This window comes from Takifugu flavidus, chromosome 1 (genome assembly GCF_003711565.1).
Source record: "Takifugu flavidus isolate HTHZ2018 chromosome 1, ASM371156v2, whole genome shotgun sequence".
NCBI lineage: Eukaryota > Metazoa > Chordata > Actinopteri > Tetraodontiformes > Tetraodontidae > Takifugu > Takifugu flavidus.
Genome location: NC_079520.1, coordinates 17,018,408 through 17,045,232, shown reverse-complemented (window position 1 = coordinate 17,045,232; position 26,825 = coordinate 17,018,408). Strand labels below are relative to the sequence as shown.

General features: G+C 44.7%; 1 protein-coding gene across 3 annotated transcripts in view; it reads right to left on the bottom strand.

Annotated features, from left to right (window-relative positions):
- ntn2 (netrin 2) overlaps positions 1–26,825 on the bottom strand; it is a 35,946-nt gene that overhangs the window by 3,858 nt on the left and 5,263 nt on the right. For all 3 annotated transcript variants that reach the window (XR_008951747.1, XM_057041017.1, XM_057041012.1), the window contains exons 2-6: positions 18,857–20,151; positions 9,382–9,570; positions 5,311–5,460; positions 3,443–3,496; positions 7–81 (exon numbers count right to left, since the gene is read on the bottom strand). Coding sequence is in view for 2 of the 3 variants with exons in the window: in XM_057041017.1 (XP_056896997.1) it covers positions 7–81; positions 3,443–3,496; positions 5,311–5,460; positions 9,382–9,570; positions 18,857–19,907 (1,519 nt within the window). In the remaining variant the exon portion in view is untranslated. The remainder of the gene's footprint in view (positions 1–6; positions 82–3,442; positions 3,497–5,310; positions 5,461–9,381; positions 9,571–18,856; positions 20,152–26,825) is intronic.

The following is a 26,825-nucleotide window of genomic DNA, read 5'->3' as shown; positions in this document are numbered from 1 at the left end:
TCTTACCATAATCCTTTTTGCAATATTTCTTCATGTTGATCTTCAGATTTCCTTTGACTGGTTTACAGTAGGACTCACAATCTGCAGAAACAAGCAGAACCATCGCTTCAGTTAAACCAGCTGAGAACACCACAGCTCTTCTGCTGACACTCATATTCCACGCATAATGGGACGCTTACACACTTCAAATTGCCGAGGTTACATTTTAAGACAATTTCACACTGTATCACAGTGCATTATGGGGAGCTCTGGGAGCACAGAAATGAGGAGAAGCACATCTGTTATGCAAAGTCTGTGCGACTTAACACAGTTTTATGTACTGTGAAAGCACACAGAGGCAGATGCGGGCGGGCGGATGCCGTTGAGCCTGGTCTGCATAGCTAAAGGACAACAAAGACTAAATCACACATCCAATGGCAGCAGCGAGAGGCAGGTGAAACATACCAGAGTGGAAAAAAAGTGTTGCGTTTGACATGTTTTCAGGGATCTTGAAGAAAAACAGAGCGTGGTGGAAGCAGTTCATGGTTGGATGCAGTTGAATAGGCCTTGGCTGCCAGTGTGATGACTGAGACCACACGTTGGACAGATGACCTCTACTGACCATGTATAGGTAGAGCTGTCAGTGGTGAGGTGTCTTCAGAAGAGGTATGAAAAAATAAAAAGGCAGCTCAATTTAAGTCATTTTGAAATCACTTTGGCCGCAATATTCCGGTTTCTCTAAGGCCAAAAGTTTAAAGGAAAAAAAGTATTTTTTTTAAATGACACTTTCCACTGCAGACATGTAAGTTGGAATAAGTTTAACGCAGCCTGTGTAACTAACACATAAAAATTCTGTTCTGTCATCACAGTGTTTTAAGAGGGGTTCTAGATAATGACAAAAAAGAGGGCTAAAGAAAATCTTTTATTCATCCCACAATACAATATTAAGAAATTTGAAATATAGTTTCAAAAACAGAGTGGTATGACTGCTTTTAAAATATCTTCCTATAGTCCTGACAGTATCCACTTAATATGCATCCTCTCTACTCGCTGCTACATGTTTGTAATAACTATGTTTTAAAATACTACCTACAGTATATTATTATAGTCCAGACCATCCTAAAATGCGATGTTAGTGCCTGCTAATAATAAATCCTGGTCACCTTTGCTGTCTATCACGGTGATCTGGATTATATCTTCTGATGCTGGATAATGCTAATGCTAACAAACATCTTGCCTTTTCATTTAAGTTTATACATGGAAAAAAAAAAAAAAACAACTGGCAGTTCCAAAGGTGTTTAGAGTGGTATAGAGGTAAGGCGAATTCAGTGGAAAAGTGAAATAATGGTGAGCTACATGAAACAGGCACTGTTGATCATTGCCGCACATGACGTGATGCCACTGGATTTTATAAACCGTACACATTTGGATCCATTTATTCCACTCACAAAACTATGGGAACAGTTTAAAAGTTACAAATATGAACATTTTCCAACACAGATCAGAGAAATTCTGAGAAGCTGACCATTCTGCTCACTTAGAATGTCAGGGCATGAAACTGAAAAACCACATGCGACTAACAGGTTTGGTATCCGCGGTCAGGCCTTCAGAGGGGAAACCATTCAGTCCCGTTGCTTCCCAAATCAAATAAAGTTGCTGGACATCAAACACAGCAATTAGGATGTAAAAATGGCCACGAGAGAGAGGAATTACACTTTCTGAGCTGCATCAGAGTGGAGTGTTACATTGTTCATTTTGGGGGCGAGACGGATGGAGCAATGGAAGAAGGGAAAAAACAGGGGAACGAGGAGCTCATAAAAACGTCCAGGAGGCTTGGCCATATATCAGAGTGCTGGAGGTTTTATTAGCCAGAGAAAGGAGAGAAAATGAATAAAAAGGGGAAAGAAAGAGCAGATGGTAACTTCCAATAACCTCAAGACAGGATAAAAAAAATGAGTTGAGGTGTGGATGCGGACGCTGTGCAAAAGGATGGATTTATGTGTGTGTGTGACCGACAGACCGATATTAAAGATCGCGGCTTGGTTTTTCATTATAAGTCAGTGTGTGGTTTCATGTGCAGATCGTTACCGTCTCTGTAGGTTCTGCATTTGTGTGAGACTAGCATGCAGCCCTGCATCTGCATGGCTTTCATTAGACCATTATCACTCTGTGTGTGTGTGTGTGTGTGTGTGTGTGTGTGTGTGTGTGTGTGTGCCCAAAGGTATAAAATTGAGTTTTCCCACGAAGACTCTTCCTTTGCTCTTTACCTGAATCACCCACTGACTTGCACTTGGCACTCTGCTGGGGCTCCAGATGCCCCTGATCTGTTGAGCCCCTCTCATTGTGCCATGACAAGGACAAATTGCACCCACCGCCTCTGAGGTTTCTAGTTTCACGGTAGCTTCAGAGGGAGAAAGATGGGGCAAATTCTCTGGTCCATTTTGGTAGGACCTGAGCTGAATTGGCGATCAACAACTCTTGTGTTCTTAGACCTGGTAACATTTTCCCAGGGAAGCAAAAAAACCCACCAGAGAGGCCTTTGAGTGCCTGTGCTAAGAAATTTCTTTTCCAAAAGGCTCTGAAGTACAAACAGTATAAATTCAAAAAAAACCTTTATCATATGAAAATGTGTAATGAAAAATATGTTGATAATTGGCAGAAAATGGAAAAACAGGGTGGCACAATAGAAAATTGTTTTTCTTGTAAACATAAACAATAGTTGGAGCCAAAATGCCAATAAGATTAGGAATTCAGTTGTGTTGAGATAATTATTAGTTTACTTCATAAATCTATTGGCAGGAAAGCAAATATGTCGTGCAAATATCATCAACTTTCAATAGAAATACCCGTCTCTTTACTATTAGCTTTTAGCTTTAAAGGTGGCCATCTTTCTAAATAAAAGTGAAAATACACCTTGTTGGAAGCCTTTATGGAACAACATCTGCGATGAATTAATGCAATAAATAAAAATAAAGCGTCTTTTCCAACATTCCGATTATGAGGACACAGATACAAAAAAGTAAGGGAAGGATAACTGAATGCAGTCTGTGTTGGACATTTGAGACAGAACAAATTTCCCCTTGATCGGGCAGAAAAACCCTCTTTCATGCCTGAGAACTCCTCTTTCCACTGTGTCTCCCAGCTAACGTTTAACTAATTGTCTGTCTATCTGCTGGCCTTGGCCTCAGACTGCTGCTGTGCCGAGTACAGCTCCACTTTCTGGAGGTTAGCAGGGAAACTGCCAAACTGACACTGATTTTTAAGACAATGGAAAAAATTCTGCAGGTCCCAGTTCACTCATTTTATGTGGAGAATTTCAAAAGACAGGACCAACCCTTCATTAATATTTATTCCACACCTTAAAAGTCAAGTCCAGAAATGCAGTACTTAAAAAAAACGTGTTTTTGTTCCTCTCATAAAGCAGCGGTGCTTAAGGGGTGAGGTGCAGAGAGCGTCTACCGACCTGCTGGTTCCTCTGTGCTGCTCACCACAGCTGTGGGGCTGACCACTGGGATTTCTGCAAAGCACACCAGAAACACAGTCATCTCACTGGTTAAATGCACGTTCTTACCTTTCAAGTATGGTCTAAATGATCTGGCTCTGTGGCTGCTAACAGTGCATGAGCAGTCAAAGAACTGAAGCATGTCTGAATTCAATAAAAGTAATTCCACAGACATTTATGAATATGTGAATACACCCACAACAGAATAGAAAGTTTAGGCTAATCGTAAGGAGGAAAAAACAGCAGGCTTATAACACTGTAAGTTTGGATTGTGACTTATGTCAACAATGCACCCAAGAACACGCGGGGGATTTGGAGTCAGACATGCTAGATAAACACTGACAGAGATACTTATTGGTGGTGAAAGCGAAGAAGAGCTCAAACAAACCATGAATTCCACAGACCAAAGCGGTGGTTTTTCCAACATTTTAAGGAATATGTTGAAAGATCCTGTACTGTGTAAGTCGAGGAATGAAATGTATGTCTGATGATCCCATTTCGGCTTTCAGTACATGCAATAATCCTGTTATGGAGAAGTCAGTCGGTTCAAAGCTCACGCTCGATACCTCTGGGTGAGAGCGTGTCTGCCTTAGATTGGTGTTGTCCTCCTGAAACAGATGCTGGGTCGACATGGCGGTGTAACTCTAATGCAAGCGTAGACAAATGGACAGATGGCACGGGCTAATTTTGGTTGGATCATCTTGAGACAGATGCGACACTCCCTCCCTGTGCCCGCTGGCTGTTCTCAAGCTGGTGGAATTCCTCCAGGACCTCACTTGTAAATGTATTCAACTTTCTAATACAAATGCTGCCGTTAACAACAGGCTCTCTGCTTTAACCGCAGCCACTGGGAAGGCTGGCTTTGCCTCCATCCTCAGGATCTGCTTTTCATTGGGAGGCTGATGGTTTAAACCAAGCGAGCAGGACAGTACCGGTGGGCGGTTGTTGGAGCGAGACAAGGAACAGTTGTGTCTCTGAAATCATGGACACCCCACCAACAAAAACAAACAAGGGCCCAGAGCTTAGCAAAGGCAGGCGCAGCTGTTGGAAGGAGCTTGTTTTCCGCGTGCCCTTTACGGTCACATCTCGCAAAGATGGACAGATGATGAAAGGATCATTCAAATGAGGGCTGCCGCCATCATACTAATTGGCAGCTTAAGGGGCTTGTCTTCTCACCATGAGGCCGCAGACATGCATACACAGTTGTCATTAATACTGTCATGGATCCAAACATGTTCATGTACTTAAATACAGATTAAGACTGAATGGAATATTTATCCTAGCTTATATCTCATTTTGGATTGAGAATACATCGTTATTCGACTCCAACTGTGAGACAAATCCAGAGAATTAGTGAAATGGGCCAATTCAATTAAGCCTTTCTCGCTGTTCTGGGTTGGTTCAGTAGCATTCGTTAAGCGCGGGCTCTGCCATGCATGACTACAGTTGTTTCCTCCGTCTGCCATCTGCTGCAGAGCTGCATGTCGGAGGAACAACATGGCAGCGTGAGGCTCAATATAGCGGAAAATGCTACATCGCTAGGTGGCACATTGGCTTTGTTGGAGAGCGTGTGCACTTGCTGCGTGCTGTAAAGGTGTTTCCGATTACACTCGGCTCCATGTGCCAGGCAACTGGCATATTTCAGAATCTGCATAACTTGCATGACACAGGAAATGAAAAACCCGAGGAAGTTGATGTATACTGCAGAGAGTCGACTTTACATGGGCACATGGTGCTGTTTACTGTAAGTAGAGCACCAAGAATCAAGAGTTTTGACAGTAGAAGCTTTTATCCGGCTGCACTAAAATTTTACTGTGTGTGTGACTCACTGATGCAGGGGGCGACGGGGGAGCGGCTCTGCTGGTAGCCTTTGGCACAGCGGTTGCAGGTGATGCCAGTGACGCCATCTTTGCAGGGGCACTGGCCTGTGGTCTGGTTGCACGTCTTGCCAGCAGCACCCACAGGGTGGCAGTCACAGGCTGGGGTGGGGGTCGGGGCAGCAGGTGTGAAGGGAGAGAGGAAGAGAGAGAGAGTTTGTTGAATATCAATACTTCAAGTCTGGCACAGTCAAAACAGCGGATTCCTTTGTTAGAATGTTAAATCTGGCGGTGCTGGCCTGATGACATCGCTATGTGCCCTCACTTCCAAAACCTTTAGCCAGTGTCAAGCCGACGCCAACAGCAACAAGCAGTGCCCGAGTCACCTTGTTTTTCTAAAGCTTTAATAGGGTTTGATGGTTCTTTGCAAATTTCTGAAACATAAAGCTTTTTTTTTTTTTAGGAAGTTGAGTTTGAACCTACCAAGAGAGCCACTGAAGACATGAGAGAAGGTGGCGGCAGAGAGAGGATGAAACTAAATATTGTGAGTGAGAAGGGAAGCAGAGGACTGGGGAGAGTGTTTTAGTGCAGTCCAAACACAGCCTCCTGTGTGTCACCAGCATAAACAACCGTGAATCTAACCAAACCATGCTGTTAAATCAAATAAGCATTCATAATTTCAGGATAAAAATGCATACTTTAAATTTCACACCACTGCACTCAGACACTTACAATAATGGAATATTAATATACATCATATTGATAATGTTGCTTCTTCTGCATCAGTTGGGTTCTATTTCTTTTGGTTATTTTTTTTGTATTTCTATATTTTCGTATGTTATAACAGAGGCGTTACCACCTGTTGACCACACATGGGGGAAGGGGGGGGGGTTAAATGCCTGAAACGAACCCAAAAGTGATGGTGTGTGTCTCAAAGCGCGGTTAGAGGGGATTAACCGCAGTAAAGAGCCTCAGAAAACACATTTGCCTTTTCCGGCAGGGCCGAGAGGTGCACAGGTGTCAGAGTGGCCGCGCTCCGTTTGAAGCCGGAGACATAAATCTGATGTTTCAGCGTCCGTGCAAAACCCTTGCTGCTTGGCTCACGCGGTTTGTGAATGAACTGAGGAAAATCCACAGAGGAGGCTGTCAGAGGTCAAGTCAAGCCATCTCTGGTCGTCTACGCACACATCTGCTCCCACCCCCGGTCATCCGTGCGAGCTGAAGCCTGATCATAAAACAAGCTGCAACACATAAATGTTCCCCATCCACGGCTGCTTGGACTGTGCTAATAACCAGAAACTTGTTTTGCGTTTTAGCCCACAGGTTTCAGGTTTGCTACCTGTGAAAGAATACACTCAATGCGGTGAGATCTGTGTGACAGGAGTCTGAAGAAGAGGCCGTTGTTTCCCCCGACTGATCGCCTGGCAGTACACCACATCAACTCAGTCTGCTCGACATAAACAAGTCACAAGCAATGTTAGATCTTCTCACTTCCCTTCTAAACAATCACAAGCTGTTAAGACTTCAGAGTTTACTGCCTGTGTGTCTACACCGCTCAGTAAACAACCCACAAATGCCAGATCTGAATAGGCTGTAAGAGGCAGGAGGGGGCGGTTGGTGTCAATCTCCACCCCCAGCCTTCCTCCTTGAACTGCTCTTTTTTTCTGAAGTTTTATGTGCAGGGGCTCGGGCCAGTTAAGACGCAGTAAAAACATCCTCAGAGGCTGATGACTTTTCAAGCCTTTTTTTGCGCCTGCAGACAGGACATGCACGGCGTTGGGCTTTCAGGCCTCTGACAGACGTTTGTTCCCTGTAAATGATTTGTGTCCCTCTGCGTGTTTCTGTGTGTGGTAATTTAAGGAAACCTGGTGAAAATCCAGTCAAAAGAAAGAGGCAACAGAGCACCGGAGGGGTTGAAGAGTTGTGAAGACTTTTTAGGACATTTGTGTTTGTGTTGTAACCAGATTTTAAATCAAAGGCTCTTTTCTCTGCTTTTCCTCTTTTCATCTACAAAATCTGAGCTTAAGGAGCATATTCTCTTGTGGGCATAGGCCATGTTCTCTATCATAAACCTGCAATTACTTTAAGACTTTTTTCACGACGCCGAATATCATCGAACCCTAATTCAGAAAGATGATTTAAACAGACATCCAGTGTGGTTAATATTGGCCTGTGTTGCATCATGTGCTCTGAAGTCTCCTCTAAACGCCTTTAATCAATGTCCCCTGCGATAGGAGATACAGATACCAGCTGTACGGCTTGGATTGAAGACATCGTGCGCTGCAGCCAGACCATGTGGTGCTTGCCATGTTGCTTTTATTTTTCTGATGTTTTAATGCTCCTGACACTTTAAAGGGCTCCAGGAGCGGCTGGTGTCTGTGCAATTCCACTGCAGAGCTGGAGGCCTCGTCTTTAACAAGGGAAGCTGAGTGTGTGTTTTACATGGACGGACCACTACTGCTTGGACTTGTGTTTTATACCTTATGCATTTCAGATTGCTCCCACGACTGTTGGCCACTGCCGCAATGCAACTGAGAGCAACCTAAAGTTACACGACTATAATAACATACAAAAGTGCATCGGCATGCAACCTACTGAGTCACAGCCATTTTAGAAGTGTATTATTCAACATATTTACACAGTATTTTTACAGTACCTTCCAACATTTAGAACGATTATGCCTTTGTTTTTTCCCCAATCATACTGTCCATATCTGTCTCTACAACATTTGTTTCTCTCCACAGCCCTCCTTTTTGGAATAACATACTGGAACAACTCTCCCATTTTAAAATTAGTGTGGCCTGATGATGTAAAGATATCCTGGATATGGTCAGCTTGTAGTACAGGCCTCAGGTCTTATTAGAAACAGGCATGGCATATTTGTTTTTCCAGGGCCGATGCTGCTCTTTTCCACGTCTTTCTCATTCTGTGTTTTATTGTTTCAACTATGCTAAAGATGCAACGTGTCAGCCACACTGACCTTTCACCTTCCAGACAAGGAACTGCTATCAATAATAGCAGATTAGCATTCTATTTATCATATTATCATCTATGTGCATGATCTCTTTCTGTCAGTATTTTTGAAAAGCAGCTGCATTAAATGATTGATTTTGAAGGTAGGTGGAGGCTTTGCCATCTTATGAGGGATGGCCAAACATCTGAGCACATCTCATATGGTGCCATTCCTGCACTCGTGGTGTTTGGTTACTGCTTGATGTGGCTGGAAAGCCAAAACTAGTGGGAGAGGAATTTTCACCCAATAGATCTTCACAGCTATGAAACGCTGGCAGCGCTCACAGCGCTCTTATTGAATATTCTGGATGAGATTCTTCACCTTCATCATCAGAATCAAGAGCGCTCCCTCTCTGTTATTGATCTGAATATTTTCCTAAGTAACACACGCAGGAAACTTTTGTTGATTTTGCAATTGCTCCAACAAGACAGAAGAAATGCTTGGAGCATAAAATCAGGCTGAAATATAATTGCTTTAAATGTGAAATGCAGTAAAACACATGTTGTCATGAGAAACATTCTGGTCAAGCGATAAAATTGTGTGGTTTGTGATAGGAGGAGAGTTTTGGAGAGGGGCAAACGTGTTTCAGGCATCAGACAGCTGATATTTCCTACGGTACCGTGACAGTGTGTGTTTCTAATCATAACTTATTACTTATTGTAAATCTTTCCAGAATTGACACGATAACACAAATATTATTGAAGTTAGAACATCTCAATCAGCCTTTGTTTAAGCACTTAATAAACATTTAGCGCAGCATAATGCCAAATGAAATGTCAGAGTGAGCTTAAAGTTATAATCTCTGACATTTTCATATAAATACGTATTCAATGTGCTACTCTATTACTGATTGATATAACAGGGGATCCATCCGTGTTTGTATGAGGAGTTGTAAACACAGAGTGGTTGGTCATTCTTTCCGAGAAAAGCGATGTTTATAAAAGGTTTTATTTTGTGGTCAGCAGAAGAAGAGCTGGACTTTTGGAAGGAGATAAAGAGGAAACTGTTATTAAAATGTGATTTCTGAGTTTACAAAACTGCTTAACTGACTCTTTGTATCGGCTTCTTACCTTTGCAGGCACGTCGGTGAGTGATGGGCCTGGCCATGTCTCTGTAAAAGCCCTCCTTGCAGTAGTGGCAGTGACGACCTGCAGTGTTGTGGCGACAGTTCATGCACACGCCTCCGCTCTTCCTCCCCGACAACTTATACAGCTCCATGTTGAATCGACAGCGACGGGCATGGAGGTTGCAGTTGCACGCTGCAGAAGAAAGAGGGTTAATGCTGTCAGCTGTGTAAATGCATTAGCAGATTATGAGAAGAGTGAAACATTATTTTCCGGAAAATTCCCTGCAGTCTAAATATCAGACTGTGCGTTAGAGGCAAATATATTATATTGTGTATGTTACAAGAGAGCTGGGAGAGATTTTCCAGTGAGGCAGCGGTGAGTGGTTTATAATCTGCACTGTGGCTCTGTGCTTGGCTGCTTTTCCAGAGCTCATCAATCAAAGGTGATATTTGCAGGGCTCATTTTCTCCATTTCATAATTAATGAATCCGGCTCCTCTCAGCCCATCAGTTATTAATCACTGGAAAGATAGACATTAATTTTAAAAGTCACAGATGAGCAAAGACCTCTAAGATCTAATAAATGCCAGCCAGGTTCAAAAATAGGAATGAGCTGGAGCTGGTATTCTTCTCAATGAGCCAAGCCACAGTAAAACCGGACGTACGTATGTCCCAGCAAGCGTCCCCAAGGTGCACTTGAAACCCAACAGCTTTATGCCTCATCAACTCCCAACACGTTCCAGCAATACTTCAATCGCAGCGCCGACACTATTTGTTATCTCTGATCACTATGTGCGTACAGAGGTTTGCATCTGCATTTATGATGTTTACTCAGCAGATTGGCCTGTCTGTTGTGACAGGTTAAACCGGACATATTTCAAACCAAAGGCTAAAACAAAAGCAGAGCTGCTAATGAAAAGATGGCACGTTTAACTAGACACCAGCAACTAGCACCCGTCAGAGAACCCAGCAAAATACCTTCAGGAACGTCACTTTGGGAAACAGCAGAGTACTGTGCAGATTTGACTACATGACTTGTGTGTTGTGGAAGGAAGAGTTTTATGCTACATGACAGTAATTTAAAACATCTATCTTTTTCCAGATTTTCAGTCTTCTACAAAGTACATAATCTCTGGAATTATGTTTGAGCACTGAGGTAAGTCTGAGGAGTCTGGGAGTTCTTGACTTTGAGCTCTCAGCTCTCTTCAAGTCTTGTAATTCTGTATTTGCGTTGGATGGTAAGACAATCACACTTGCTTGGAGGTGCTTCAAGAAGATTAAATAAGTTCAGTCCCTCATCCCGACTAGCTGATACAGATCCCTGCTGCCAAGGTTAGATCAGCAGCTACATTAAACTCAATGTTCCCTGAAATGTTGGATTAGCTCTTTACAGTTGATCAAAATGACTGTTGGTGATGCAGGGTGGAGACTCCTTTATGTGTACAGTAAATGAAGACCCTACAGCCAATGAGACGGACCTGGCACCAGGTCCGGGAAGAGGCCCAGTTTTCCCAGGTTCCACACCATGGAAAAAAGGGGGAGTGAGCACATTCCCAGACTCCAATTGTTTATGCAACCAAATTTGCGCGTACACTAATGTTGCCATTAATGAAACACGGTTTCACTTATGGATCCATATCGAGGTAGTTCATGTTAGATACTGGCCAAAAATAGGAGCTGACAGGCAGCTGAAAGCTCGAGTTACATATGTTAATGCACCAATACAGCAGCATTGTGTGATGCTGAGATTAGCTTTGTCTGTCTGTGCTTCTAACGTGTGCGCATGTGAACACTTAAAGAGCCTGTCAGATCCTCTACTGAGGGCTGCCTGTGACGAAGAGCACAGCAGCTCCGGCAAGAGCAGCGCTGGTGGTGGCGGTGGCCGGTGTGATTATGATCAAGCATTTCAAACACACACACAGCTGTGAGCACTTGTGTCCATTAACACCTTGTAGCACAACATGAAAGCAGCGTCTCACATTTTCTCCTTTACGAAAGTACCGGCGGCCTCTCACGGTATCGTCTCCATTTTCTTTTCGCGCAACGAGATCAGGCAGCAAAGTCCGTAGGTGACAGAGGAGGGAAATCTTTTCGTCCAAGTGTGGAAAATAAAAAAAAGCTTCAGTTGATTGAGCATGTGTTAACGCGATGGCTGAGAATGACTTTTACAGTGAGGGCGGTTCATGAATGAGAGAATTAGCGTCAGTAACTGAAAATGTGTACGGAAATGGGATTTCAAGTCAATAAAAAAGCAAATAAGAGCCAGTTTCAATTTCTTCATGATGGTGGTGTATGTGGTTTGCAGCTGAGCTGCAGATGCCCAAAGATCCTGGAATGTTTATGGGTTTGTTTTGAAGTGCTTGTGTGCATACATTCACACATGCTGAACCCCCCCATCCCCCACCCTTTTCAACAACCACAGCACCCACTAACCCAAATTAGGCTCAGTGGGGATAACTGAACACTGCTGAAGGTCATTCCTCAGTTCATTAACGCACTAAAGCCCGACTAGACCAAAAAAATGTTCATAGTTCTTATCAGTTGGGGAGCCAAAAACAAGAGCTGCAAGTAGTGTCAAATAAGAATATACTGTAAATACACTGCCAACTCCTTCAATTCCTCCAGCTTCTTAATTTGAAACAAACACAAACACAAGCTGCAGCAAACTGGTGATTGTAGTGGAAAAAGTTGGAAAAAATAAAATAATTCGAGTGAAACTATTGTCCTCCTCTTTAGTTTATGGCCTGTCTCGTGTTACCTTGCTTTTTTGGTGAGTTACCCCGGCAGAAGATCATCTTACGGGCATATTCGGTTCTGTTCCAGCATTCATAGCAGGTACCTCAACAAGTTAATGTGCTCTGAACAAGCTCAGTTACTGATCTGTCAAGTGTACTATGACAAATTGGCCCGTAAAGACTGAAAATGAAATGCAAGTGTGTTTGTGGAGTGCACCGCTTCTCTGTTTCCCTCCATATGTTGATGATAAATCTGCCCTCATTTTTCCTTCACTCTGAGCAAAGCTGAGCCGGTAAAGCACAGCCAATTGATTTTGGATGCCTGTGGAAAACCCAAACCCCGTAGCTAAAATTGGTCCCACCACTGCCCCGTCCAGCCCCTCTGCAGCCCCCTTGGGTGCCTTCCATGCTTAGCCAAACAGACTCTGCTCCGTGAGCTGCCATCATGCATATGTGCGTGTCTGTGTATTTGGGCTGAGCTCCGCCTGGCTGTTCCAGCCACCTGCTCAGGGCTCCGGGGTAACACCCGGTTAATTGGCTCCTTATTAGAGCCAAGGAAGTGTACAGTGCAGACAAACACACTCAGACCAACCACAGAGAGACTCCAGAGGTAAAAAGTGAAAGGTCTAAACCCCAGTACTTGTGAAGTTGATTGCTTTAGGTAAAGCATTTCAGCCTTCTCCAGTCTTACTTGGAGCTGCATTTGCATCATGGCCTGCCGTAATTAAGTCATTGTGGCTCTTCCTCCATAAAAAACAGTGTCCTTCTCCTCTACAAAGCGTCTCCGTTCCATTTGTTAGCCTCATAACGCCATGTTTTGTAGGTCTGTTGAACTGAGCCTACCCTTCATTCCTCTCCCACCATTCCTTCTCAGACCTCATACTCTCACTGCCCTCCAACATCCCCCCCCCCACCCCACTCTCCCCTAGCCCTCTTCTCTCCCCCAGCCCTCTTCTCTCTGGATGGCATCAGGCAGGGAAAGATTTTAACAAGATTAAGCTGGACAGTTGCCAGCCTGGGAGGCCTGGTGTCAGTGGAGAGCTGAGTCCTTCGCTCTGTTCTGTCTCACTGGTCCACTTCACTTCCCCACATCTAAACATTGTTATCTCTGTTGTGCCTTTGCCTTCGCTGTCTCAGTTGCTTGGGTTCTTTTTTTCCACTGGCACGATCACAGAACCTGACTTTTGCACGAGCACATTATCATGACGGATTGAATTAAAATAAGATTGATTGTGCAGCACGAAGTGCCCTCCAGGAGACATGTGATGCCGGGACTTGTTCAGAAATAGAAAGTGACAGATGGCCACTATGGCCACAGTGAAAATGGTGAGGAACTTTAGGGTGATCAATGGTCAGCTTGCGCCACTGACATTTAGTTGAAAGTAAAATAAGATATTAAGATAGGAAAAAGGAGGTGTCAAAGAAGCTTTTATGAGGTGTTCATCCTTTAACCAAAGCTCTAAAGGGGAATGAAGCTACAGGCTCAATGGCAAAAGATTTTGCTTCTGAAATTTCAATGCATGTCTCCCTTCCTTCCTGCCAAAGGCTGTTGTCCTTTAAATACCGTCACTTGAGCTTTCGGTTAATGTTCACATTAGATCAAAATTTTGCTGATGAGCTTGGCCAGGTCACAGCGATGGCGGCTGATTAGCTCAACGGCTTATGTTAGCCACCAAACCGCAGTGCAGTCACTGTAAGCAAGCAAATGTATATTTTTCCTTAACAGCCTCGGAGTCTCGCTTCCCGCAATGCCGGCTCACAGCCAGAAACCGCATATTTTCTCATACAATGGAGCACATGGCCTTCAACGTGGCAGGACACTTACGAAAATAAAACACACAAGAGCAGAAAAAAATTTAGTAGTGAGAAATATCGCAAATACATAATAAACTGTTAGGAGGAAGGGAAAGGTTAAAGCAATATTAATCTGTGACAGAAGACGGTTACGAGAGGATGGAGAGGAAGAGTTTGCTGGCGGGGACACCTCAGGAGGTAATTATTACCATCTGCAAAGGAGAGCTGAGGGCGGGGGGGCTGAGAGAGGTGGGCATCCCATCAGTTTGCTTTGGCACAAGGATGAAACACTACATCACACAACCAGATTACATGTGGCGTGCACGTATGCACAAATGCAGGGAGATGAACACGCACACACCGACGCAGACTTTCTCTGGGCCTCAGGCTGCTGCAGAGAGTTTCCTGAAGAGAGGCGAGCAGTTGGATGCTGTTATATGATGCTTTGCTGTTTGGTTCAGCGTTCTTTGATTGCTACAAAATCTTTACGGGAAGGTTTGTAGAATGAGTGAAATATCAGCCTTTGTGGGACGGACATAAGTGAGGAAAACAGAGTAATGACAAAAACAGGAACAGAGAAAAGAGAATGGAAAAGCGATCTAAAATGACCAAGCGCTGATGATAATGTGGACTGATCACACACACTACCTCACACACACACACACACACACACACACACACACACACACACACACACACACACACAACACACACACACACACACACACACTGCATCTTTGTTGTCCCAGTGTCTCCTGCTAACTCCCCTAGGGACATCATTTCAGAAAGCTGCTGATTTTGGAACAACATTCCTTGACTGTGTAATTGTTGGAAAACACAGGCAAAGTTTTTCTTTAAAAAAAAGAAAGTAAAAAAATCACTTGCTTTTGCTCAGCAACTGAATCCCCCACCACCTCGAACACCAGGGCGAAGGGGCAGGAGTTGTCTTTAAGTCAGTGAACAAAAGTAATAGCACAGAACATACATGCAAGACATATGATGGCAGTTCTGGCTTTGCTCTTCTGTGTTTAGAAAGTCACCTAGTTTAGCTCCAGATATTTACGTTTCTTCTGACCGCAGAGATGATATGACACAATAGTTATTTTCATTTTGTCGTAGTTAACAGAGATTTAAAGGTAACCAAGTAACCAAGAGTTAAACAGATAGTGTTGCAAACTTACAAACACTATTTATTATTATTACTAAGTTATAATCAATTCAACTGTTTAAATTTCAGTCAATTGAATAAATTGGCTACATATATCCACAAACCTCTAGACTGGAATTAGTTGTGGGGACATTAATTTTGTGTCATGTGGTAATTCAAACAAGTTGTAAAGTCAAGTCCAACTGCTTTGGAGGGGTAAAAAATAAATACATACATATAACGAGTGAAATATGATGTTGTTAAGAGAATGAGTTAAGCCTAAGAAGTGTCTTGGCAAACATGCACGTCAACTAGAACATAGGTTTGACCTCTGCTTGCCCTTGGAGGAGATTTGGAGGGGAGGGGAGAGCTAATGGTGTGAAAGGGCCGAGGCCTAGTTTGAAATTCTAATCAGCATCATATAACCATCTGCCCTCTTGTCAGTGCAATCAAAAGAGCGAAAATAAAGAACCCCGAGAAAAAAAAACAAAAATGGAGAAATGAACTTGTGCTTCTGTGGTCTTCAGAGTTTCCACAGCTCTTTACAGATCTGAGGTCTGATCGTGAGCTCTGTTCCTGGCTGGCCTCTTCCTTTGACACACACACCTCTGCTGGATCACAGCGCTTCCCCTAAGAAACCCATCTGTCAAATCCCCCCTAATTCCAGCTAATAGGTTCCAAAAACCAAGGGCCGAGCCCACTAAAAACCACAAGCTTCCATGAAAAAAGTTTGACTTGGCTTCTGAAAAGGTTTGCAACTTTAAAATGTCTCTTTTGAGTCGCTTTCTATGGTTAAAGTTGAACATAAAGTCAGTGACTCACTCATTAGCGCGGAATACATGAGCTAATAACCATGACTGTGCAAAAGGTAATTCGTTTTTATATGTTCATTCTAATTTGTGGGATTTTCCTGAGGTGGTGACTCCACAGAAGCTATTCATTTAGTTATGGCTGTTATTTCCCTGGGGAAAAAACCATGAACCCTGTGTTACTCCCTGGAGATGATGTATCAAAATTCTCTGTTAAAATGGTTAAAATGAAACCAAAACATTGCAGAAGCTCCCAGGACACCCACGCTACTACCAGCAACAGCTCATCTCAATTTTATGGCAACTTAAACCAAAAGATGACCTTCCTGTGGCCTTTATATTGATGAATACACACCAGCGGCCGCTACTGGAAACAGAGTTGGATTGGCTGTCCCATTAGGAAAGGACTGGGTTTGACCTTGGGCTCGCACTGTTCCAGAGCAGAGTCCACATCAGAGAGATGAAGATCCGGAGCACAAAAGAGCTTAGCGCCACAGCCAAACAGGGTCATGATGGCTGCAGAAACCATCAGGCGCTAAGAGCTCTTACACCCTCATAAATTATCATCTACTTTGGATGTCACATTGTCATTGAGTCCACAAGAGGCCTCTTCATCTTAAACGGCGGCACGTTATTATGGCACGGGCCACTGGCCCACATTGGAAGTCAGCATCAGACCTGCACATACAAGACTGTCAGCAGAAAAAAGCCCATACTCCATCACAACCGGTAACCAAATACTCCAGCTCCTATCCATCTGTTTCCTCATTCTGTCTCAGATAAATCACCGCTTTTTCCATCATGTCTCCCTCAATACAAACAGACACACTCCTTTACAAGGCCGCCCTCTCTGACTACTGGAACAGGGATTTATAAACCAACGTCCCAATGTGGAATTCATAGCGAAGGAGGCGGCAGATGGTGGGTGTATGTGTGTGGCTGGCGTCTGGAGACGTACACGAGTTCAGACGGTTGCTACATGTCAAACATGTCAAGCAGCAATGTGACTGTTGGGTCTGGAACACAGGATAAAATCCTTTGAGTCAATGCGGCCCAGTGGGAGCGTAAAACCACGCATGATCATTGCGAGCGACGCAACACCTATCAGCAGACATGTGATTTCTCAAGGGCAGAGTCGAGGCGGGCGTGAAACAGCAATCGATTCAGCTCTTTCTCTGGCTGCTTTACATTCCTCATTACCCACAATCCTCACCCTGTCAACTTAACCTCATCACCGTCCCACAAAGGATCGTGACCTCGGCCTCCTCAGTCCTCCTCCCAACCCAAACAGCCGCAGGGCCTCACGGAGGCGCTGGTGACGTCTCCTTGGCTATGTAACGTGCCACTCAAGTACTTGGCTAATCTAGATATGCGCGCCTCGTCACCTCAGAGTTGTGACTGAAGGTTTCTCGCTGCTGCCTGTCATCCGTCCACTGCTTCAGAACCAAACCAACTCGGCGGGAGTGGATCGGATGAATGGGCTTTAATATACACTAAGAGGCCTTTTAAAAGTTCTCCTGCCACTCTGAGTATATTCTGGAAACATTTCTTCCGGAATAAGCTGTAAAAAGAGGATTGGAAAACAAAATAAGGGACATCTGGGAGTAACTATTTGGCACATTAAAAATGTGCGATCAGGTATAACGTGCAACTATGTATCAACACTGGGATTAGGTCATCATTTTTGGCCGGGGCAGGCGGGCTCTTTAGTCCAGAAATCGTGGATGGAAGTTACATGTCAGGCCCGTAGAGAAGAAAGCTACGGGAAGCGGGTGTAACATTTCGGAAACGGCTACGGGACATTTGAAAGAGGGTGTGTGGAAAACTGTGTGCATGAGCACACTGAGGGATTTACAGGATATTGTTGCAGAAAGAGCAGGGTGTGTACGGGTGTGTGCCTGTATCTCTGAGCCGAGTAAGTGAGGGTGTCAGGGAGGGAAGAATGGCCAAAATATGGTGTTTTTGGCACAGGAGGTTGGATTGGTTGGCCTATTTGAAATGTATGTACTCCTCTGGAGATCTGGCGGGGTTTGACGTTAAATATGATGCAGGCCGGCATACTGACTCATTACGGCTGTTAGAAAAATAGAGGCTGTTTTCAAAGCTTTGCTCCTGTTTTCTTTTTGTTGTTCATTACCCTGGCTTTAATTTTATTTCATTAGGGTAAATGGTGAGGAAGGGGAGACAGACTTAATTGACCTAAATTAGGTTGCGCCTAGTATGACTCGTTATGCTAACAAACCAATGTTGTTAAAACTGCCGCCGAGGAAACAGCAACATATTGGAGGACTAATTTGTGAACACACGTGGTTAAAACACGCGTGAATCTCTCTTACAACCGTTAAATCAACGTTTGCTTTTAATATAACAACTAAACCCATATTATTTTATGGCCCATTTAACTATAGTCTTAACAAATGCAAGTGTAATCAATCTACATTTACAAAATGGCCACAGAAAAGGACATAATTCCTGTCTGGGCAATTTTCACACAAAGCAAACATATTGTGAAGTAAAAGCCAACAAAACCAAATGACATTATTGGATGGATTAAATGAATCAGCGTAGCAGTGAGTCACACTGTTGTCATCTTTATTCCTGATTGTGAAAAACTGATTTCTCTGTGGAGGACCAGTAAATACAGGGCAGGTTGTTGGGAAATGCAAAAGGACGAGATGGATTTCTTAAAGACGTTGCCAGACTTGCCAGCTCAACTGCTGCTACCGCCACTCTCGGGCGTCACCTGTGTAAACACAAACTCATCTGGTATGTTCTGGAAAAACTCCTAATTGCCCTTGCGACAGCCAACCACAGGTCATAGTTTGTGGATGTGTATGTTTTTAAATTGCATGACTGGTTTTATTATATCCTCAAAATAAGTGGTGAAAAGTTCAGCTGTCCGAAGCCTAAATAAAGTGCATGGATTTCAAATAATGAAGAAGAAGAAGACAAATAGAAGCACTGGTAAAGGATGATGAATACAAGGTGGACTTACGCAGACATTCGTTGGCCTCGCGGGCGTTGGCCCTCTGCCAGGGCCGGTCATAGTGAAAGGGCTTGCAGCGGTCACACTCGGGTCCCTCTGTGTTGTGTTTGCAATCACACACCAGCTTTCCTTCTTTGTCTTTCAGGCAACGGGATGCATGTCCGTTGCACTTACACCTGCCGCCCACCTGGAAGTCACTCACCGCGTAGAAATAAGCCGGCAGTGTTGACGTCACGCCCGTGGGCTCATCGTCTCTCCCCCCGTTGTTGCTTCCAGGCCCCAGACCCAGCTCTCTGGGCAGCTGTGGGCGGCTGAAAACTACACGGATATCAGTGACTGTCACCCAGTCCTGGAGGACTGGGCTGTTGTCAAAGTCTTTTCCAGAGGGTCTTCCGTCTAAAGTGCTGAAGGCAATGAGGCCTCCAGAAAGTGGGTAGAGGTCAGTGTGGCCATCTGTGCACAGCGCCTCCTGTTCATTCTGCTTGGTGATGGTAGCTTTATTGGGCCGGTTGTACATACGCCGACACTGTGACGAGTAGAACTGGTAGGGCATCCAGGTCTTGCCGTAGTCCATGCTCTTATATATGGCCAGGGACTCGGGTCTTGGTGAACAGAACTGCAAGCTGACGTAGGTGATCTCAAACTTTTTACCCAGGGAGAGGGTAAGAGTAACATTGTGTGGTGAGGTGTTCAGGTTCTCGGACTGCCAGCAGGTGAGGTTGTGGGCTGAGTTCAGGTCCGTGAGGTAGGAAGCAGGGTGTGCACGACGTGGGTCAGCTGCATCACAGATTTGGCATGTGCGCACAGACGGACGATCATCGCCTCGCTCCACTACGCTACAAGAACGGGAAGGTGGCCGGCCACATACGCTGGACACCATCACCTCCTTGCCAAAGGCAGCATTGATAAATTCTGGGATACATCGGCGGGCAGCGCCTGTGTCATCATAGCAAGGGTCCTGAGGCGTTTGCTGCCCTGCAAAGGGATTGGTGGCACTGTGTGTGGAGGCTAAGCATGCAAGAATGCACAATCCCAGCAGGCTCCTCCAGGGTTCCCTCATCCTGATCAGAGGGTCTGTGTGTGAAACTGAGTCTGTGCTGGTGATCTTTGTGTCTTTGTGTGTGCACTAACAATTGGAGGGTGTGTACGTGTATGTGCTCGTGCGTGTGTGTGTGTGTGTGTGTGCGCGTCTAAGTGTGAGAGTATAAGTGTTGCAGTCTGTGCGTGTGACTTTCACCGATGTGTTTATAATTAGGGTGTCTGAGCTCAGTGACCCTTCACTTCGGGGCTGGCCAGAGCCCTTCCTGTAAGAGAGGGAAACAAACACAATGGTCAGAGTCGCAGACATGTTTTTACCATAAAAGGATCTGATATATAAAACTGACACAGGCTGAATTTTACAGTATAAAAATAAGCTATAAAGGAAATGAAATTGTGGACTTAGACTCTTTCATTGACCGGGAGAAGCGGAGGACAAATGTGACCATTTAAAGAGAGACATTAGAGGTTACGTTTGACTGCGTCCAGAATTTCAATGCCGGTCTCTCATTCAGAGCTCCCGTTCGGGTTGAACTCAGCCAAAGCTTCTGGACATGCTTGAGCAGCATGGCAGAAGTTACCCTATAATCCCTGATGATACCACATCCCAGTGTCCAATAGCAGAACCTCTGCTTTAAGAGCTCTGTGTTTTATTTTGGCCTTTTTTAATCAATTCCTGTGCAGATTCGAAGAGACATAAACACCACAACTATGACATTTGCCGATCCAAGACAGGACAACCATCAAGTTCGATTGTTGACAAAAAAAAGATAAGACATCTGAAGACCATTAACATTAAACTAATGGAGGATATGTGACTCAAAGCTGGAGATCAAAGCTCTAAGCTCAGTTACCTGGATGGCGTAATTCACACACTTGCAGCTCAATGGGAGGTCAAAGGAGAGTGAAAGTTTGAAGGGACAGAGGGGGAAATCTCTAGGACAAAGAAAAAGACAGAAATGTATACCAGTTTTTTCCTTTGCTAATCCCCTTTTTATTTCTTTGGGTGTCAAATCTAGAAGAATCCTACTTCAAAACAGACAGCTTAGGGGTTGTGAAGGCATCTTAACCCTCTTAGTGAGGTATTTATTAAAATACAATGAGTCACGACCACCTCCTCTTACCCTCAGCCTCTACAACGCAGCATCCCCTTTTTCAGTGTGGATGAACAATAGGCCGTCCTTCTATCCACTTCAGTTGAGCAGGGAAGGCAGACAGACGGATTTAATGGAAGCTGAAAAACAGAAGTCTCCTTCTTCTATTTTGAATATGAGGGGTCCAAAGCTAGACACCCTCCAAAGAGCCCAACGGCCTGGTAAATAGGACCACTCTTCTGTGCTCAAGTGCTTAAACCGTGCCATGTGGCCTTTTCTTAAGAACAAACAAACTGGGTCTTGAGGGAAAAATGTGTGAGGGACTTATCCAGAGCAGAAAGATTGGGAGGAGAAAAAAAGCCAGCTGCTTGTAATGCCTGGTGCTTGATGGATCATTTCAAATAGACAACTTTCCTATTTTGCAGAATGTGAAACATCCAGAGGACACAGTCAAATCCAAAACACCGGCAACTGTTTCAAATACTTGTAAAGCTCACATTTTTTCACATTATGTTCACAGGATTCAATGATCCTTCCCAACAAGATCTGAAGTTCCCTCTGCAATTCTGGAAACATCACAGAAAAGAATCCTCTAATATTCAACACATGCAAAGTCGATTCCAGGACATCAGCCCGCTTATGAATGACCGGGGAGAGACGAGAGTGCCAGGACAGTTGAGGACATTGATCACCGGCATATGTGTGAGGATGAGGAGGTTAAAGCGGGCATGGGGCTGCAGTTCTTCAGCCAAGGCACTCCGTCAAATCTCTGGCCATAGTAAAGTTGGCAGTCCACAGCGGCCACAGGGGAGGCCATGAGCAGACAACTGATGGAATTAGCAAATTGTTTGTAGGCCTAGCTACATTAGCAGTGGGCTCATCCAAGAGAAAAAGGGACCTGGGGAGAGATGAAGGAGCAGAAAGGAGAAGACAGGGTAGAAATTTTGACAGCTGACGAGGGAAAAGAAAAAAAAAGACGGATGTTGAGAATTACGCAGGCTCAGATTTGACGGGCATGTTGTTGAGGAAGTGAGAGGAAGTTCGAAAAGTTGGACCAGATGAAAACCAGGCCTGTCGGAAAATATACGACAAGCTTAAGAGACTAAAAAAAGAGGACAAACGGGCAAAGAAGAGATTAAGTTAGAAAAAAGAGGGACTCGTGAAGAGGCAAAGACACAGCGAGGGGCACGACAGTGATGGAGCGCAATGAGTTGCGGGAGTGCGAGCAAGGACAGATATGGATGGAGAGAGAGGAAACTTGACAGAGACAGAGCGGGATGTTGGAGGGAAGATATAAAAACGGGAGGGAGGAACAGAGGGGTGACAGATGACAGTAGAGGGCTGCATTGGTCTGCGTCTGAACTCTGGATGACTAAATATGGTGCAGTCCGCGTGTCGCCGGCCTGCTGGGAAATTGTTCCAGGGTCTGGTGCTGTCAGGCGCGTCTGGCATATGAACGTGTAGGTTAAACAAAGGGGAGAACAGTGACACGGCTCTTTCCTTCCACTCTGTACCCTCAACTCTGCAAGAGCTCTGCAAGTCCGAGCAAACACATGAAGCTGGCTCTCACTGAAAGACTCAGAGATTATCAGAAAACCCTCAAACTCTCTGCCAGCCGTGCGAGGATGTTGGCGTTGTGGGGAAGCAGGTTGAAATTCGAATTTTGAGGAATCGTTTTTATCCTGGACATGGTGTTTAAGACGCCACCGGGTCTGCTCGGCCTGGGGGCAGACGTGGTATTTCGTTAAACGTGGTTGACGCAGCAACAGCTTCAGCTCAGCGCTTCCATCCACGACAAGGGATTAAACAGAAAAACGCAGCATTGTTTTGTTCCATTTAACACGATAGAAGCTGTGAAAACAAATATGGAACAACTCCTCAAATAGATTCTGTTCCTCTGAGTTTAATATCAGCTCTCAATCTGGGCAGGTTTTTCTTTAACAGTGCAAAATGTATTGCATTTTTTCACAGGTTGCACCAAACACCATCTATATGTGGAATCTGTGCGGCAGCTTATTCACCAAGTGAATGGCTTTATTGAGTGGGGCGACAATTACAAACAGCGGCATTCCTCTGTGGATTAAAGGCAAAAAAAACCCAACAAAAAATCCCCGTTGGCGAAGCTTTTGACATGTTAAACAATTTGTGGTGTGGATCATGGTTAAAAATATTAATATGCTGTTAAAGCAAAGAGTTGGAAGACACTCAGAGGTTTCATTTGTCTCTGACAACCCAATTAGAAGAGGTAGAGGATGGAGGGAAGAGGGGAGAGAAAATGGATGAATAAGCAGTGGGTGACAAAGAGGGAGTGGCAGCAGAAACAGGGGGATGACAGGGTGGTCTGGTGGTTGCGGCCACGTTTTTTCAGCTTCTCCCTGTCACCAGGAGATCATCCCATGTTGAGTTCTAGCTCTTTCAAGCGTGGGCGCCTCTGTCAGAGTTCACAGATTAGGAAAACAGAAGTTGGTGAGAGGCTTTATTTGGCTTGGAGGTAGAGGAGGGCACTGTGGGAGGTGCGGATAGGAGAGAGGGACAGCTGAGCCACTTTGTATCCCAAGTGGGAGCTTTTCACGCTGTTCTAGAGAGCTGCCACGCAGGCCCCCGCGAAGACTGGGGGTGAATGCAAGTCGACGGGGTTGCTTCTCTCGGATGACAGCAAGCTGGGGCCCGAACTGGTGCCCTGCTGTCCCCCCAGCCTGCTGTACAGTAATCCCTGGTGGGTCCATTAGCAACTGCCCAGAACCATGGAGGACTTTTTAATTGGCTAACAACAGACTGCCTCCACTCTCATTATCATTACAGAGAGTTGAGTTGTATGGATATAAAAGAAGCAGCAGCAAAGTCAGACAATCCCCCGTGTGTAGATTTGAAGAGGTCGTTGATGCAGGATTATTATAATTACAGAAAATCCTGTTGATGTTTAGAGTCAAACTGAGAGAAGGCTCAACGGGTGACATCTTATTTGACTTTAAATTTTATACATTTTGATTTGTGCTTGATACCAGTGAAATGCACACACACACACACACACACACACACACACACACACACACACACACCACACACACACACACACACACACACACACACACACACTTGTTTAAAAAGTAAATAAACCTGTCCAGATGTATCAACATGACTGACAGGCTTCAGGTAACAGGGGTCAGATATTAACGCTCTGAACTCCACGTGACGATAGGCCCCTCTGCAGTGTTGATGACGATACTGTTTTCTGGGTAAGCACGCAAGAGTGTGTGGGAGGTGGGTGTAGGAGTTCCTCGCTGGCATTCATTAGGGACAGACTGAGGAGGATGGGAGGAGGAGCAGGGAGGGCCGAGGGCAGGAGGGGGTCAGCTTCACAGCTGAGAGTATCATTAGTTGAGGGGATCACTGACAAATTTTTAAAGCCCACTTATGTCTGCTGAGTCGACCCGTGTGTGTGTGTGTGTGTGTGTGTGTGTGTGGTGTGTGTGTGTGTGTGTGTGTGTTGTGTGTGTATGTGTGCGTGACACATTTCTAAAGGATCGTTTTTGCTGCTTTGGTCTTAAGTCCAAGTTTCAGAACCGCCATTATATCGCATGTAATCTGGCAGAAAAGAGAGAGAAAGAAAGAAAGACAGAACGCCCAGTAGAGGAATGCAGCAGCTTCTTTGGCTCAGCCCGCACGGCTGGCCCAGAGTCTAACAGTGGTTCTTTAAATCAACAGAACCTGATCCAGGACCAAACAGAAGAACAAAAAAGACAGAGAGTCCAGGGCAGAATATGAGGTCAGGCTAGTTGTCGCAGATTTATCGACAGGAAGTTTTGCTAAGCTACTGCGCTCTGTGATCGCACACATGCATGGTGGTTCCAAAGCAGGGGCAAAAGTGCTGAAAGGACAAGTTGTGGTGTGTATTTCTGCTAATAAAATATCCTGCCATTTCAGTGTTTTTGGTGAGAAACTGGGAGCTCTGAGAAGGGAAAGGATGTGTGCAGGCAGACGGGTCTGAGTGGTGGTGACTTATTTCGCTCACAGTGAATTCATGAGAAACGAGGCATGAAAAGATGCAAATATTTAGAGATATTTCACTTGCCTGGATGTCCCAACATATCCAGCCATTGTTCTGTTTTGTGAGGCAACAACAAACTGTTTTTGTGGTCCGTGTTGACTGGGTGGAATGGAATGAAAAAGCAAATGTGATGCTGACTTTTAGCCAGACTTCTGACTATTCCAACTATGAGGTGACTGAACTTTCAAATGGTATTTTAAAAATCTGATTTCCCCCCCCCCCCCCTCACTGGGTTTAACAGAAAATATGTTTAAAAAAAGTGTTCAGATTACAAATGAAGTATGGGGAATTGTAGAGCATCACCGCATAACATGCTTGTGTGCTTGCTAAGTATTACATAAATTATCACTATAGGCTCGCATTTCTACTGTCAGAGATTTGAAAGTGAAGAAATGCGAGTTCAAAAACACTCTTTCGAATATCGGAGATATTTTCCTTGCATGTGCCGTCAAGATGTGTGAGGAGAACACCCCGCGCCACTGGCAGACGCACTCTCCAACATTGTCACTGGACGGCGGCCATGTGGCATCTTTACAGAGATGATAAAAACATGCAAAAAATGCTGAAAGGTTAAAGATCCTGGAGCGCTCTGTTTTGAGGACGTGTGGGTGGGAGGATTAAGGGCTCCTTGACTGAACATTTCCCATGAACCTGAGCGCAATCCTGACCACAGCTCTGCAGCGCTGTGGTGGGACGGCGGCGGTCGAGGAGAGGCAGGTGAAATACTCCCCAATACGAGAGGAAGTAACTTGTTGGGAGAGATGGAAGGACTTAGGGAGAGGAGAGGTGAGCACTCCAAAGCTCTTTGAAGGCTGGCTGCGGTAGGCAGAGCCGCGGTTTTCCCAAAAAAGCCCCCCCTAACAGGAAAACAGTCTCTTTTTTTTTCCATTGCACAAGAACAACCTCTACCCCACAGCCGAAAGCGAGGACCAGCTTTGAACTTTGAGGGGGGAAAAAAACCCACAAATGATTTTATTAAGTGCTCGGTACCCTCACAGAGCCGTGCACGTCGCTCTTAAACACACACGCTGGTGATGGACAGACACTGCTGGGTCTCAGTGTGCCCACGCTCACATATGCAGACACATTTCTAAAACATGTCAAAAATGGTGACTCATCAAGCCAGTCTCCCTACTCTGTCTGTCCCGTTTCCCTCCTAATCTCCACCTCAACTCCCTCAAAGTTGCTGGCATGCAGCGAGTGACCTCAAGTTCAAAGGTCGGTGGTCTCTTTGTGTAGAGGAAAAAAACGACTAATTGTCTGTGTTATAGTTTGACTAGGTGTGCAGGCATGGGTTGTCCTGCTCTTTTTCCACCTTCTTCTTCACTTCTTTCTTCCTTATTTGGGTTGAGTTCCTAATAGATTGAATGTTAAAATGTCTGAGAAAGTAACTGATGTGAGCGAATGTAAGCGCATCTGCAGCTGCTTCAGTCCGTCGGCCTGATTTATTGTAATGCAGTTCTGACATCTCTGCAGATCAGGAAAAAGCAAAGCTCCATACACACAATTAATTAAAAGGATAACATCCCACTGAAGAAAAGATGGGGAAACTACCCAGACTGAGACCTTGTCGTGGCCTCTGTAGGTTGAGTGGTGGATTAAGGTTAAGGATGGAGTTAGAGAAATATTTTTGTCCACAATTGTGGACAAAAATAAGCAAAGTCGACAATTTGGTTAGAGACAGAAAACAAACAGTGGTCTCTTATGTTAAATATTGACCTATACGGGGATTGACTGGCTTGCAGTTTCATGATAAATTCAGCCCCACCTCCATCTTGTTTTTTTTGTGTGGAAATGC